The following is a 17,121-nucleotide window of genomic DNA, read 5'->3' as shown; positions in this document are numbered from 1 at the left end:
ACTTACTGGAGGATCCAGGAGGGCAGGCAGAGTGAACATATTTAGTTGGACTGTGCTTACTGAACAGTGCAGCTGAGTTGTCTGTACATACAAAAATCAGTGTATAGGTAGAACTTTAAACTTCAAGGAACAATGGGTATAAAGCAAAAGAATATCTTAAGAATGGAATAATGTTGAGAAGAGTTAGGAAATGAGAAGCCAGTGAAGGAGACTAAGGAGTATTCAGAGTGTATTGAGAAAACCAAGAGGTGTTTGAAAAAATAACGTCTTTGGATCTGGCATTGTGGGGGAGGTTGACCTTAATTTTAGTGGCAGAGAACCGGGGGAGCCAGATTTGGCGGAGGTGGTGAGAAAGGAAAATGAATATAAATGATTGTCTTAAGTTTGGTCCTGAAATAAAGAAGAGGTGGCAACTAGGAGAAGTCATAAGCCACAAAGTATAGCTTTTTGTTTTTATTTTAATGTTTAAGAGGCAAGAGATTGAGTATATAAATAAAAAAGAGCTATCCCTGGGGCTGGTGCCTGGGTGGTTCTGTCAGTTAAGTGTCTGACTCTTGATTTCAGCTCAGGTCATCGTTTCAGGGTCATGAGATCCAGCCTTGCGTCGGACTCTGTGTTGAGAGTGGCACCTGCTTAAGATCCTCTCTTTCCCTTTCCCTTTGCCCTTCCCCACTGGCATGTGTGCTTTCTCTCTTAAAAAAAAAAAAAAGAACTATCCTTTTATACAATTTGGCTAGCTTCATGTATTGATTTTTTAAATTTGCAGTTTATCTTTAAAAAAAATAAAACTTTAATATATTACCTATAATGGTATATTGATTTTTTACCAGTGGTAATTATCATTGGTAATTCTTATTTATCATTGGTAATTCTTTTTAGGAGTATGAAAATGCTGAAAATGCTTCAACTCAGTCAAAGGTTATGAATAAAAAAGATAAAAGAAAGACTCATCAGGGAAAAGACAAACCTCTCACAGTATCACTAAAAGATTTTCAATCTGAAGGTAATTTATGTACAAAATCTATTATGCTAGAGAGACTATTTTAAGTTTGTATACTTAAGTTTTAAGTTCCTTGCTAATTTTTAAAATAAGTAAAAATTGTTTTGGTGATGTGTTACTGAGATTGTGAAAAATGTAGACCTGTTTAGAAAGAAAGAATGTGGGGGGGTATTTTAAAAACAGTCATTAAATCCCCATAAAATTTCAGTACAAATTTATCTTTTTGTATCTGAATTTGTCCATTTTCTAAAATTCACTGAAAGTAAAAATTGTAGTTTTTGAGTCATCTTGAAACATGATTATTGCCCTTATAAAGTAAATGGACTTGCACTAGACCAAGAATAGTATTTCACCCATTTTTGGTCAACCTCTTCAAATTATCTGGAACTACACCTTAGAAAATTAAAATGCAAATTTTGTAACTTTATAATCTCATTTGTATTTTTTTATTGAACAGAGAAGACAAGGAAACTACACCATCCTCCAAACTTTTGAAGACAGACCATAAAGTACATTGTTTTTGATGTGAGGAATCATGAAAACCCTGTCTGTGCTGTAAAATATGGTAGCCACTATTCATGTGTGGCAATTTAAATATAAATTAATTAAGATGAACTAAAATAAAAAAAATTCATTAGTTACATTAGCCACATTTCAAATGCTCAGCTACGTGTGGCTGGTAGCTTCTACATTAGACAGCACAGGTATGGAACATACCTTACAGAAAATTTTTTTGGACAGCATTGTGCTTACGCCAGTCAGAATAGTTGCTGACAAAATTAACTGTTGTTTGTTCATTGACAGATTGATCTATTTGACTCATATGAATTTAGCCTTAATACACTGGGCATTTATTCTGTGAGAATTAATAATACTGTAGCAATAATTAAAAAAAAACCCACAGTGAAATACTTTACTCTTTTCAGAAGCAAGCCTATCTGTGAAATTAGGAATAAATTTAGAGCATTATGTTGCTTTGGTTTAAGGATCAGGATTGTTTTTCCTCTAGTCTGCCTCTCTTACTAAGTTTCTTATTTGAGGTTAAAAGGTCAGATGTATATTAGCGTTTTCAATTTTGGCAAGAAAAATTTTATATAAAATATAATTAAAAACTAGGCAGAAACATGAAAAGAATGCTTTTAAAAACTTCTTTATTTCTCATATGTTTGATTATACGTGCTATGTAAATTTATTAGAATAAGAAGGACATCAGTATAGTACTGTTAAAAGGAAGGTAGACGACTATTTCAAGATATGGTTAAAGCAGTCGTGATTCTCAGGTTCTGGCATCACGTTGTATGCTAAGTAAAACACACTAGAAGAATGGCTATGATGTTAGGAATAAAGAGGAAATTAGGAATAAATAGGATTTTGTAGTTTGAGCTGAAACCTGTGATTTGGACATTTATTATACTTATAGATCCTATTCTGATCAATAGATGGTTTAGAGAGCTGTTTTAAATTCTCAGTCATAAGATTGCTATTCTATTAAATTATTGTTAGTCCTTGAGAATATAAATTTTCTTCTATATACAAGAAGCAATGTTAAATATTAGATATCCCAGTCATCTCTAATTTAAGTAAGAACACTTGCTCCCTCTGTGTAGTTTAGTTTCAACTTGAATCTGTGTGGATTCCCTTGTCTTAGTTTTCCTCATTCTGTAATCCCTTTCCAGAAATGCTGTGTTGTTACAGAATCAATGATTTGCTTAATCTGGGTATATTTCATATTACCTTCTTTCTTTTATTCATTTTATAAATATACATCAATTTTTAAGATTTTTTTACAGTATTATCAAAACACTATGATGTATATTTTTAAAATAAACTAAGAGGTTTAAATGACAATACTGTTCTGCTTTTTTTTCCCCACAAAGGTAGTGTTCTATACAATTTTGCAGTTGTATTACCTTGAGATTTCATCTTAGACATATTTGATTCCCTTTTCGTCCCCCCAAAATTATGTGAAGCCAAAGACCAAATTATTTGGAGTTCAAATGTTTAAAATTTAATAATACCCTGTGGTATGGGTGGCATTTAACTGAGTTACAAGATACGGTCCCTAAGCTGAGCAAATTAGTAATTATATGTTGAAATTTAACATCTTATACCTAGAGAGGGAAATCTGATATCTTAGACAACCCCCAAGGGACTTTTGTAACTCTTACTATGATTTTTAAATTCTTCTCAATTACTTTAAATATTTTTACCTATTGGGTATTAATAATTATTAATACTAATAAAATATTAATGGTAATTTTCTTCAATGAACTTTCATCATTTTTTTTCATTTACAGATCCCATTAGTAAAAAGACTGAGGTAAGTGTTATTGTAACTATCTTTATTCTAGAAAACATTTGATGATTTTAAGAATAATACTTCACTATTTGGCCGTAAGTCTGAGACTTAGCCGTATAAAGGATAGCCCATAGATTTGTTGTGGATGAATTCAGTCATGTTGATCTGGCCATTATAAAGTTATAAAATACGTTACAGTAGAATAAAAATATTATTCACATGAAGGAGGTATAATATTATTTGGCTTTAGTACCCTAATTTGTGAGTGTGTACACACCCACCCACACCAAAAGGTTACACATGTAAGCTTAAAATTTTAGGGAAAAGTGACGTAACACTCCAGTCTTTATTAAAAATATCCTGATATCCTGAAACAATGTCTCAGGATATTTTGGAATTATGGAAATTGTGTGAGGTAAGATGTGATTCTGTAGTTTATAACTATGGATCATTTACTACTTTTAACATTCACCATTAGAGGGTAGTGCAGCCTACACATAACTTCCTAGGGCTATTGATCACTTTTATTTTTAAGACTCCAGTACCAGATCCTACAAACCTTTTAGAATTGGGAGCTACTATAATATCTTCTAATATTGAGGAAGATATAAAAAAATGTTGGGAGTTATTTTGACTACTAATCTGAAAATTTCACTGTTCTGTTACATATGTATTCTTGTTAGTAATTCCATCAGTTGATTTTTTGAATGGTCAGAGATGTTTCTTGTTTTTACTTTATAATACATGTATGATTTTTGGCCATTTTTGAATCTGTTTCAAGTATTTACTTGACAGGTTAGGGAAATGAAATCATCTCTAGAAAACCACATCTAAATAATTGTCACTATGTTAAAATTACAGTCCTTAACTATGAACAGAAGCACAAAATCAATATGTTAAAATGGATGGTGGAAATTCTTTTTATTTGAAAACCACTGTCACCATTTTTTAGATTAAAATTTAAATGACCACAAATAGAGTCTGAGTATTCATTTTATGTTTGAAAGTGAAAAACATGTACTTTTGGACTGATTCCATTTTTTTGAATCCATTGACTTATTTGGAGGATAGCTTTGTGTAAACAAGAAAGCATATTCAAATGGTACACCTATTTCTAAGAGACTGCCAGCAACTGTTTGTGGAGGGAAAAATAATTTTTATAAACTGTGCCATGGTTTTTCTTCTTTCCTGATTTGAAAGAGGAAAAAAAATCGAACTGACAGGAGCTCATGTATTTAATGTATTCAGTCTGTGTTGTATTTAAACAAGCATAGATAGGTATTACAGCATATATTTTGTCTTTCATTGTAGTTTTAGAGCTGTGTTCTGATTGTCTTCTGTTGATAAATAATTTGATATGTAATAAAATTCACTCTGAATAATCCTAATGATTAAGACATTTTCTACTTTTGTAAATGCTATCTAATTCTAATTTATTTCCTATGTTAACTATTTTAAGAAATTGGTCAAAAGAACATGTAATGCACATTCTCCTTGATACTTGTTAAAAATATACCAAACTTCTATTCCATTTCATTAGAGTTATTACTCACTTTCTTGGGACTTGAATATTTAGGCTTTGTAGCATTTATGCCATGAATCTAGGAATCTAGAAGAATTTTTTCAGAGTTCAAAAATAAATCTGAAAAATGTCTGATTTCAAGTCTAAAATGAGATCTGCTTTCTACTCCTAAAAATATACAAGTCTTTGTTATATGTATGCTCAATAATTGACTTATTCTTTCCATCTGTAATTTGTTACATATGCCAAGAGGTTCCACCCCTCCATGGGAACTTTAAAATTCCTAACCTCTGTTGAGAACAGTGTGCATCTCATCCATTTCTTCTTAAATCAGATGTTTACTGGATAAAATTCAAAAGAGAAAAGGGTTTTTTTTTACTTTATTGCTTGGTGATGAGGAGTACTTGAACTTCTGTATATTCCTCTAACTGCTGACTAAACTTGTTCTCCGGTTGATTTCATCATTCTCCTTTTTCTTTCTCCATCCATCTTGATGACGTTCTTAATCTCAGTGCTTTCTTTGTAATCTTTCTCACCTTGAAATGATTAGAAAATGGGCATTTGTAGGAGTAGAGGATGGGAAAAATTAATTTTTCTTCCTTAAATGACCAGGAAATGCTGGTTGCCACTGCTACACCACTCCTCTATCCGTTCTTCAGTATAGTCAAGAACATCCCATAAGAATTCTAGACAAGCAGAATAAATAAAAAATAGGTGCTTGTATATACCTCTTAGAAGCCTTAAGGAATCATGCTTTTTGAGGAGCATTATTTGATCCTTAAAGGTGTTTTTAATTTTCACATGTTGCCTTTTTAAATACTGGTGCTGCAGGGCTTCTCTTTAGCTCCCCTCTTATCTTGCTTTCCCAGCCCCAGTCCTTCTAGTACCATTTAGTAGCTTTAAATTTTTTAGTGGCCATCATCTGTCTTAAGGTCTTAAAGGTCAAGTCTTCAATATGCTCGAATAGACTATCTCTAGAAGAGTATCCAAGAAGTTGTAACAGTGGTTGTCAAAGGGTTGGGGAAGGAGGGCTTATTGGGATAGGAGAAAGGCTTTTCACAATGTAAATTTTGTTTTCTTTTTTTTTTTTTTTTTTATTTGACAGAGAGAAATCACAAGTAGATGGAGAGGCAGGCAGAGAGAGAGAGAGAGGGAAGCAGGCTCTCTGCTGAGCAGAGAGCCCGATGCGGGACTCGATCCCAGGACTCTGAGATCATGACCTGAGCCGAAGGCAGCGGCTTAACCCACTGAGCCACCCAGGCGCCCCTAAATTTTGTTTTCTAGTCTGTCTGTGTATTTAAAAATTACATCAAAAATAAAAAGCACTGGGTGAGAGAGGGAATAGGGAACAAACCTGGTCTTATCTGGCTCCATACCCTATTTCCTTTTTGTTGCACAGTGCTTCCTGCATGTCTATCTTAGATATATGAGCTTGGATGAATAATTTATTCATTTTAGGTCCTAACTATATTAGCTGAAAAGTACAGTTGACTCTGTTGGTTTCTAAAATTATGATAAGTGATCAATGTGTGATTAAATATTAGATGCTAAAAATTGAACCCTACAGTTAACACTACCGAAACACAGGAGAACAGCAATAATAGCCCATTAAAATTTAAAAGCAAATAAATTCTACATAGTTTTTAAAAATTTCACCTAAAATCTGGCTTTATCTAAGCAACTCAACCTGTTTCCTACTCTTCAATGTCCTGAACTCATTCTTGTTCCCACGCCTTCCCTTATTTGTCTTGATTATACTTCCCTTATTTGTGTTGTTAACCCTGGCTTCATAGCTCAGGGGTTAGAGCACTGGTCTTGTATACTTATTAACCCTCTCTCTTTTGTTGTAAGTAAGAGAAACCCTACTCAATCCAGCATAAGCAAGAAAAAGATGCTTATTTGGTTGGCATAACAAACCAGGAAGGAGGATAGGGCAAGAGCCTCTTTATTTGAAATAAAGCATACAGTGTGTTATTATTTGGTCTGGCTCTTTCCCTCCCAGAATGTTGAAGGCTCACTGATGTTGTTGTGCGTACCTTTTCATTGTTAAATTGTATTCCATGATATCATAATGTGTTTGTTTATTTTCCTGTTGATAGACATTTCATGGGTTTTTTGTTTGTTTGTTTGTTTGTTTTTGGTTTTTTGCCATTTTGAGTAAGGCTATTAGAAGATTTTTTTAAAAAACAGCTTTATTTAGGGGCACCTGGCTGGCTTAATTGATAGAGCATGTGACTCTTGAACTTGGGGTCATGAGTTTGAGTCCCATGTTGGGTGTAAAGATGACTTAAACAAATAAAATATTTTAAAAACACAGCTTTATTTAGATGTAGTTTATATACTTCAAAGTTATCCATTAAAGTGTATAGTTCAGCTGATTTTAGTATATTTACAGAATTGTACAGCCATTACTGTAATCTAGTTTTAGAATAATTCTGTCATTCCCATAACAAACCTCATACTTCTTTTTTTTTTTTTTTAAGAATTTATTTATTTATTTGACAGAGAGAGATCACAAGTAGGCAGAGAGGCAGGCAGAGAGAGAGAGGAGGAAGCAGGCTCCCCGCTGAGTAGAGAGCCCGATCCGGGACTCGATCCCAGGACCCTGGGATCATGACCTGAGCCGAAGGCAGTGGCTTAACCCACTGAGCCACCCAGGCGCCCCCAAACCTCATACTTCTTATCAGTTATTGCCCATACCTCTTCTGTCCTAACCCCCTCCCCCAACTTAGGTAACCGCTTTATCATCTGTATTGATTTGCCTGTTCTGGACATTTAATATAATGAAATCATAAGGGGCGCCTGGGTGACTCAGTGGGTTAAGCTGTTGCCTTTGGCTCAGGTCATGATCTTAGGGTCCTGGGATCGAGTCCCACATTGGGCTCTCTGCTCAGCAGGGAGCCTGCTTCCCTCTCACACTCTCTGCCTGCTTCTATGCCTACTTGTGATCTCTCTCTGTCAAATAAATAAATAAAATATTTTAAAAAAATAATGGAATCACAAGAATGTGGTTTTTGAGATTTCTTACATTAAGCCTGATTTTTTTTTTAAGTTCATTCATATTGTAACATCTATCGGTACTTCATTCCTTTTTTTTTTTTTTAAAGATTTTATTTATTTGACAGAGAGAAATGACAAGTAGGCACAGAGAGAGAGAAAGTAGAGAGAGAGAGAGAGAGAGGAGGAAGCAGGCTCCCTGCCGAGCAGGTCCCAGAACTCGGAGACCATGACCTGAGCCGAAGGCAGAGGCTTAACTCACTGAGCCACCCAGGCGCCCCCTTTTTATCACTAATAGTATTCCATTGTATTTGATTTTATTTACACATTAATCACTTGGATATTTGGGGTGTTTCCACTTCAGTCCAAAGCCTATGAGATGCAGCAAAGGCGGTCCACCTTTTTTTTTTTTTTTAAACTACCCTCCTTGCACAGTGTTAGAGCCCAATGCAGGGCTTGTACTCACAACCCTGAGATCAAGACCTGAGCTGAAATCAGGAGTCAGATGCTTAACCGACTGAGCCACCCGGGTGCCCCGGTTGTTTCCACTTTTTAAATTATGAATAATGCTGCTATGAACATCCATGTACAAGTCTTTACATGTTTAATTTCTCTTAGGTAGAAACTTAAGAATGAAATTGTTATGTCATGGGGTAGATGTATGTTTGCTTATTTGTTTTTCTTTCATTTTTAAAAATTTGAATATAGTCGACACACAATGTTACATTAGTTTCGGTTATATAGTGATTTGACAAGGTATATGTAATATGTTCACCACAAGTGTAAGCTACTATCTGTCACCATACAATGCTGTTACAGTATCATTGGCTATATTCCTTATGCTGTGTCTTTTATTCTCTGGATCTATGTTTAACTGTAAGGAACTACTGAAGAATTTTCCAAAGTGGATATACCATTTTAGACTTGTTAGAGGTATAAGAGTTTGTGAAACAAGAGAAGTTATTTTTGCATTCCTGGTACAAAGGTTGACAAAAGGTTTTTTATTATCCTAGCTTTAGTTCCTTTCTCTATAGATGAAGAAACAGTTTCAGTAATTATTTGTATTTTTGTATGCCACTAACTGTAATTAAAATCAAAATGCTTTTTATAGTAATATAATGATACCTAGGAATAAACTTCATAAAAATGTGTAAGACCTATATTGGGAAAATTACAAAACTTTATTGCAAGCAGGTAGAGGAATATACCTTGACTTATTATTATAAAGGTATCACTTTTTCTCAAATTAATCTGTAAAATCAGTGCAGTTTTAACCAGTGAAGTTCACCTGCAAGATTATATTAGTTTTATATTAGTACAAGATAATATATAATGATATATTAATATATTATATATAAGATGTATACAATATATCTATATAGATATAAGATATATAAGATAATACATATTTTATTTTAGTATAAGATGATTCAATATTTGTACACATTACAAAATGCTTACTACAATAAGTAAAGTTACAATCTGTCACTATACAAAGTTATTATAATATTATTGAAAATGTTCGCTATGCTGTAATTTAAATCCCCATGACTTATTTTATAACTGGTAGCTTGTACATCTTAATCTCCTTAATGTATTTTATGCACCCACCCCCTCACAACCACCAGTTCTCTGTATTTGAGTCTGTTTCTGTTTCATTTTGACAATTTAGGTTTTTTTTTTTTTTAATTTTTAATTTTTTATATACATATATTTTTATCCCCAGGGGTACAGGTCTGTGAATCACCAGGTTTATACACTTCACAGCACTCACCAAAGCACATACCCTCCCCAATGTCCATAATCCCACCCCCTTCTCCCAAACCCCCTCCCCCCAGCAACCCTCAGATTGTTTTGTGAGATTAAGAGTCACTTATGGTTTGTCTCCCTCCCAATCCCATCTTGTTTCATTTATTCTTCTCCTACCCACTTAAGCCCCCATGTTGCATCACCACTTCCTCATATCAGGGAGATCATATGATAGTTGTCTTTCTCTGCTTGACTTATTTCGCTAAGCATGATATGCTCTAGTTCCATCCATGTTGTCGCAAATGGCAAGATTTCATTTCTTTTGATGGCTGCATAGTATTCCATTGTGTATATATACCACATCTTCTTGATCCATCCATCTGTTGATGGACATCTAGGTTCTTTCCATAGTTTGGCTATTGTGGACATTGCTGCTATAAACATTCAGGTGCACGTGCCCCTTTGGATCACTACGTTTGTATCTTTAGGGTAAATACCCAATAGTGCAATTGCTGGGTCATAGGGCAGCTACTCTGGAAAACAGCATGGAAGTTCCTCAAAATGTTGAAAATAGAACTGCCCTATGACCCAGTAGTTTTTTTTTTAAAAGATTTTATTTATTTATTTGACAGAGAGAGATCACAAGTAGGCAGAGTGTTAGGCAGAGAGAGAAGGGGAAGCAGGCTCCCCGCTGAGCAGAGAGCCCGATGCGGGGCTCAATCCCAGGACACTGGGATCATGACCTGAGCCGAAGGCAGCGGCTTAATCCACTGAGCCACACCCAGGCGCCCCGACAATTTAGTTTTTAAACTAAAAAAAAATTAATGTGCAAGTGCAAAGGACCAAAAATAATCAAAACATTCATGACGAAAAAGGAGAATTTGCCCAATCATATATCAAGATTTTCTTAGAAAATTAATAATTAATACACTAAGGTATAGGCATAATGATAGATAAATAGACCATTTATCTGCTTTGGGTAGTATGGACATTTTAACAATATTAATTCTTCCACTCCATAAGCATGGGATATTTTTCCATTTATTTGTGTTTTCCTCAACTTCTTTCATCAATGTCTTATAGTTTTGAGTCTACATGTCTTTCAACTCCTCTGTTAAACTTATGCCTAGGTATTTTATTCTTTTTGATGCAACTGTGAAAGAATTGCTCTCTTAATTTCTCTGATAGGTTGTTATTATTAGTATATAGAAATGCAACAGATTTTTGTATATTGCTTTCATATTCTGCAAGTTAATGAATTAATTTATTAGTTCTAATGGTATTTTGGTAGAGTCTTTATTGGGCCTTTTCTAAACCCAATATCATGCCATCTACAAATAGTGACAGTTTTACTTTCTGATTTGGATGCCTTTTATTTCTTTTTCTCACCTAATTGCCCTGGCTAGGACTTCCAATACTATGTCGAACAAAACTGTTTGTAACAAGTTACCTCTTCATAACACACACAAGTCATCAGATGCTTGGATTTTGGCTAAACTGGAGGTTAAGTAATATTCTCTTTGTGGTTTTAATTTGCGTTTCCATGATTACTAATGAGGTTGAACATCTTTTTATATATTTTTAAGCCATATAAATATCCTCTTTTCTGAGTACTTGCTTTTCTATAGATTCTTCAATGACTTATTTTAGAAAAAAATCTTTTCCTACTCTGAAGATCATCCTTTCATTTATCTAATATATTCTGATGGAAAGAAGTCAATTTATAAATTTAAAGCTAGTGGGTTTTGTGTCTTTCCTACCCTAAAGTCATAAAAATATTCCTGTATTAGCACCTATAAGCTTTGTTAACAGAGCCTTTGACTTTTAGGGCTTTAATCCACTGTGAGTGAATTTTTATGTATGATATGAAGAAATAATCTAATCTTTTTTCCATAAAAATACTCAATTGCCCAAAACCATGTATTTTAAAAAAGTTCATCCTTTACCCAGTACTATTCCACATCACTTTCTTATAGATCAAGGTTACACTCGTGGTTGGGTGGTTGGCCTGTTTCTGGGCTATTTTGTTCTAATCGTCAGTGAATTTATGACAAAGGAAGCAAGAATATACAATCGGGAAAGGACAGTCTCTTCAATAAATGGTACTGGGAAAAGTGGACCACTATCTTATACAATACACAAAAATTAACTTAAAATGGATTAAATACTTGAATCTAAGACCCCAAACCCTAAAACTCCTAGAAGAGTTAGCAAAAAACAAACAAAAACCACAGTGAAATCTTGCCAAGTGTGGTAACATGATGAACTTAGTGGGTGTTATGCTAAGTAAAATAAGTCAGACAAAGGAAGACAAATACCATATGATTTAACTTATATGTGAAATCTAAAAATATGAGCAAATAAAACTCATAAATAGAAGATTCATAACAGAGAACAACTTAGCAGTTGCCAGATGGGAGGGTGGTAGAAAAATGGGCCAAACTGAAGTACAAACTTCCGGTTATAAAATAAGTAAGTTACAGGAATGAAAAGTACAGCATAGGGGATATAGTCAATAATATAACACTGAATGGTGACTGCACTTTTGTGGTGAACATTGTGAAACACATAGAACTGTTGAATCACTGTGTTGTACACCTGAAACAAATGTAGCACTGTATGTCAGCTACAACTTAAAAAAAAATTCCAATGAGAAAACATAGGTGGTAAACTTTACATTGCCGTTGGCAATGAGTTTTTGGATTTGACCCCAAAAGCAGAGGCAATAAATGCAAAAATAAACAACTGGGGCGCCATCAAACTAAGAACTTCTGCATGCCAAAGGAAACCATCATCAAAATGAAAAGGTAATCTACTGAATGGAAGAAAATATTTGCAAATCATAGATCTAATAAGGAGTTAATGTTCAAAAAAAATACAAAGAAGTTGTACAACTCAGTAGCAAAAAACCCAAACAATTCACCAAGAAATGGGCAGAGGATATGAGTAGATATTTTTCCAAAGAAGACATACAAATGGCCAACAGGTATATGAAAAGATGCTCAACATTACTGATCATCAGGAAAATGCAAATCAAAACCACAATAAGACATCACCTCACACCTGTTAGAAGAGCTATCATCAAAAGGACAAGAGATGACAAATGTGGGTGAGGGTGTGGAGAAAAGGGAACCCTCAGGCGTCATTGATGGGAATATCAATTGGTACAGCCACTATAGAACACAGTATGGAGGTTCCCCCAAAAATTAAAAGTAGAACTACCATATGATCCAGCAATTCCATTTGTGTTTATTTATCTGAAGAGAACAAAACACTAATTGGAGAAGGTATATGCACCCACATGTTCAGTGCAGCATTATTTATAAGAGCCAGGATGTAGAAACAAGTTTTACCAATGGATGAGTGGATAAAATGGATAAAGAAATTGTAGTATATGTATGTACAATGAAATATTCAGTCATAGAAAAGAATGAAATCTTGCCATTTATGAGAACATGGATGGACTTTGGCATTGTGCTAAGTGAGATAAGTCAAAGACAAATAATGTATGATCTCACTTACATGCAGAATCTAAAAAAAAAAACAAAACACAAAAACCTTAACACCAAGCTCATAGTTACAGAGCCCTTAAAACCAGCTCATAGTTACGGATGAAGGAGTAGGCAAAATGGGTGGAGGGAATCAAAAGGTATAGATATCCAGTTGCAGAATAAATCATGGAGATGTAATATAGCATAGTTACTACAGTTAATACTGTATTGCATGTTTGAAATGTTAAATATTCCCATCACTGAAAAAAAATTGTGTAACTGTATGGTGACAGATGTTAATTAGAGTTACTGTGGTGATCATTTTGCAGTATTTACAATGAATTGTTAGACACCTGAAACTAATATGCTCTATGTCAATTACACCATGATAAAAAAATAATTAAAAATTAAATTTTAAAAATTTTAATGAAACATTAGTTTTCCAAACCATATAAAATTGAAGATGCCCATAACCCATAACCTGGTATTTTTACTCCTGAGTACATGCTCTGTGGTAATATGTGCTTATGTGGACCACTGTACATATATAAGACTTTGAAACATCATTGTTCATTAAGATCAAAACATATAAAGAATCTAAATGTCCATCAACCATGAAATGAACAACAAACTATGGCAAATTTAGTCAATGGAATACTAATCAGCATTGAAAGTGACTGATTTACTGTTATCAGGAACAACATGATTCCATATAAATTTCAAAAACAAGCAATATTAAATGCATTTAGAGATACATGCATACCTTGACAGGCAATAAAATCAAAGAGATTATCACAAAAAGTTCAAATAATCACATCTCTAATGAAGAAAAGAAAAGCATGGAATCCTCGGGTGCTAGCAGAGTTCTGTTACCTTGATAGTAACTTATAAGCATGTCATTTCATAATTATTCTTCAGGCTGTATATATGCTTTGTATGTTCTCAACATGGATAGATCTAAGGATATTATGTTAAGTGAAATAAGTCAGACTGGGAAAGACAAATATGATTTCACTCGTATGTGGAACTTAATAAAACAAATGAATAAAGAAACAAACAAAAAGCAGAATCAGACCTGCAAATACAGAGAACAAACTGATAGTTGCCAGAGGAGAGTGGGGTGGAGAGATGGGCAAAGTGGGTGAAGGGCAGTGGGAGATACAGGCTTCTACTTATGGAATGAATAAGTCACAGGAATAAAAGGCACAGCATAGGGAATATAGCCAATGATACACTAATAGTAATGTATGTTGACAGATGGTAGCTACACTTGTAAGCATAGCATTACACGTAGAGAAGTTGAATCACTATGTTGTACACCTGAATCAATAGTTGCGTGTCAAATATACTCAATTTAAAAATTCAAACAACAAAAACTTAGAATTGGGCTTTCTTTATGCAAGTTGAAAGAAAAGTTATTTCTTAAAAGGGTGCTATTTACAGAAGCAACAAAATATTATAAGGTACCTAAAGATCTAACAGAAGTTATGCAGAAACTTAATGGAACAGATTGTAAAATTTTATTGAAAGACAAAGATGACCTACATAGATACAAAGACATGCTGTTTGTATGGATAAGAAGCTTTATTATAATGAAAGTAACAGTTTTCCCCAAATTGTTTTTGCATTTCCAATGAAAATCCTAAAAGCTTCCCCCCGCCAAGAACTCAGCAAATTACTAATATAGAAGAACAAAGGCTAAAAAATAGTGAAGAGCTCCTAAAGAAGAACCCATATTTAATATGTTACCTGTCATTCATCAAGATTCCTCAATTTCCCTCATTCATCAAGATTCATCAATCTCTCTGTATTTTTCAGTGGCTGATTTGTTCCTGTGATAATTCCATAGTGTGCTTATTACTTAACATCATGTCTTATACGTGGAAAAGCAAGGGACAGTTGTTAGTCATATTGGGAAAAACCAAATTGGATCTCAGTCTTTCATCACACATTCAAATCTGTTCCACTAGATTAAATACTGCTGTGTGAAAGGCAATTGTACAGCCCTTAGAACTAGAAAATACAGAATTTATTTGTAGGTCTAGGTAGGGATTTTTTTTTTCTCAAAAACAGTTTTTTTTTTATTTTTTTTGTGAATTTATTAATTTTTTATTTTTTATAAACATATATTTTTATCCCCAGGGGTACAGGTCTGTGAATCACCAGGGGTAGGGATTTTTTTTAAACGAAAAAATTGTTGGGCAGAATCAAAATATTATGCAATATCAATAAGAATGTAAAAAGAGGCACAATTGAGAGAACATATTTTCAAAACACAACTCATATTATTATTCAAACACAGAAAGAACGCCTATCACATGGTTAAAAAGGAGGGTTCTGGGATTGAGCCCCACATCAGGCTCCTTGCTTGGAGGGAAGCCTGCTTCTCCTTCTCTCACTCCCCCTGCTTGTGTTCCTCTCTTGCTGTGTCTCTATCGAATAAATAAATAAAATCTTTTTTAAAAAAGGTGGTTGTCTGGTTTTCTTGCTGTCTCAAAGGATAGAAAATTTTAAATGTAGTTAAGAGACATCAAGCATTTTACAAAATCAAGCATTTTTCAAAAACCATAAAAATGTCTAACTTCGTAAGTAAAATATTTTTATAAATAATTTTTAAATTTAAAAAAATCTCCAAAACTCATGCGAAATGACTGTTTTTCCACAAGTAAGTGAAACCATATAATAATTAATCTTCTCTGCTTGACTTATTTCACTCAACATAATCTCCCCTAGTCCTGTCTATGTTGATACAAAAGTTGGGTATTCATCCTTCTGAGGGATAGAAGGAAAGGAAGAGTGAATTGAGGGAAATTGGAGGGGGAGACGAACTATGAGAGACTGTGGACTCTGAGAAACAAACAGCGTTTTGGAGGAGAAGGGGTTGGGGGTTTGCGTGAGCCTGGTGGTAGGTATTAAGGAGGGCACATATTGCATGCAGCACTGGGTATGGTGCATAAACAATGAATCTTGGAACACTGAAAAAATTAAATTAAAATAAAAATGTATATTGTTTAGTGACATCTAATAAAACCAATAAAATATGGAAATAGTAAACACTAAATTCATGTTAACAGTTACTCTTACAGTAGGGCACAAGGTCCTAGTAATGTTCTAGTTTTTAAGTAAAATGGTGCTATCATGGATGTTCTTTTAAAAAAAAGTCTTATTGAGTTATAACTTACATACTATAAAATTCACCCTTTGTTAAGTGTATAATTCAATATAGTAGCTTATAATGAATTTGAAAAACTGCAACCATAACCATAGTCCATTTTTAAGATTTGTCCATGTTACATTATAGTATGTGTCAGTAGTCCATCTCACTTCATTGCTGAATAGCATTTCATTGTGTGAATGTTAATTCAATAAGTGGTGGGATTTGCTGTGAATATTTCATACATGTCTTTGTGTAGATACTTGTTTCATTTCTCTTAGGTGGATACTTAGTGAAATTGCTGCATTGTATGGTCAAGCTGTTTTCCAGAGTGTACCATTTTTCATTCCCACAAGTGATGTATGAGGGTTCCAGTTTCTCCACATCCCTGCTAACACTTGATATTGTTTCTTGTTTTGATTATAGTCATACTAGTGGGTACGTAGTGTATCTCGTTTTAATTTGCATTTTCCTATGACTAGTGATTTTGAGCCATCTTTTCATGCACTCATCAGCCAGTCTTTATGTCTTCTTTGGTGAAATGTCTATTCACATATTTTGTCCCATTTTTAAAGTGTGTCATCTTTTTTTTTTTTTTTTTTTTTGAGATTCCTTTACACATTCTGGATACAAGTTCTTTTTTTTTTTTTTAATTTTATTTATTTATTTTGACAGAGAAAGATCACAAGTAGGCAGAGAGGCAGGCAGAGAGAGAAGGGGAAGCAGGCTCCCTGCTGAGCAGAGAGCCCAATGTGGGGCCCGATCCCAGGACCTTGAGACCATGACCTGAGCTGAAGGCAGTCTTTTAACACACTGAGCCACCCAGGCGCCCCTGGATACATGTTCTTTACCAAATATATGAGTTGTAAATATTCTTTCACAGGGTGGGATCTGCCTTTTTTTTTTTTT

The 17,121-nt window shown here is 34.0% G+C and overlaps 1 protein-coding gene across 4 annotated transcripts in view; it reads left to right on the top strand.

Annotated features, from left to right (window-relative positions):
- Positions 1–17,121, top strand: part of GKAP1 (G kinase anchoring protein 1) — a 77,599-nt gene that overhangs the window by 27,036 nt on the left and 33,442 nt on the right. For all 4 annotated transcript variants that reach the window (XM_004774081.3, XM_045086071.1, XM_045086070.1 and 1 more), the window contains exons 6-7: positions 880–1,003; positions 3,298–3,320. In XM_004774081.3, the coding sequence (XP_004774138.1) occupies positions 880–1,003; positions 3,298–3,320 (147 nt within the window). The remainder of the gene's footprint in view (positions 1–879; positions 1,004–3,297; positions 3,321–17,121) is intronic.

Source organism: Mustela putorius, unplaced genomic scaffold (genome assembly GCF_011764305.1).
Source record: "Mustela putorius furo isolate JIRA1106 unplaced genomic scaffold, ASM1176430v1.1 tig00000876_pilon_pilon_pilon, whole genome shotgun sequence".
NCBI classification, from domain to species: domain Eukaryota; kingdom Metazoa; phylum Chordata; class Mammalia; order Carnivora; family Mustelidae; genus Mustela; species Mustela putorius.
Note: the sequence above shows the minus strand (reverse complement) of the source record. Positions and strands in the feature narration are given on the sequence as shown.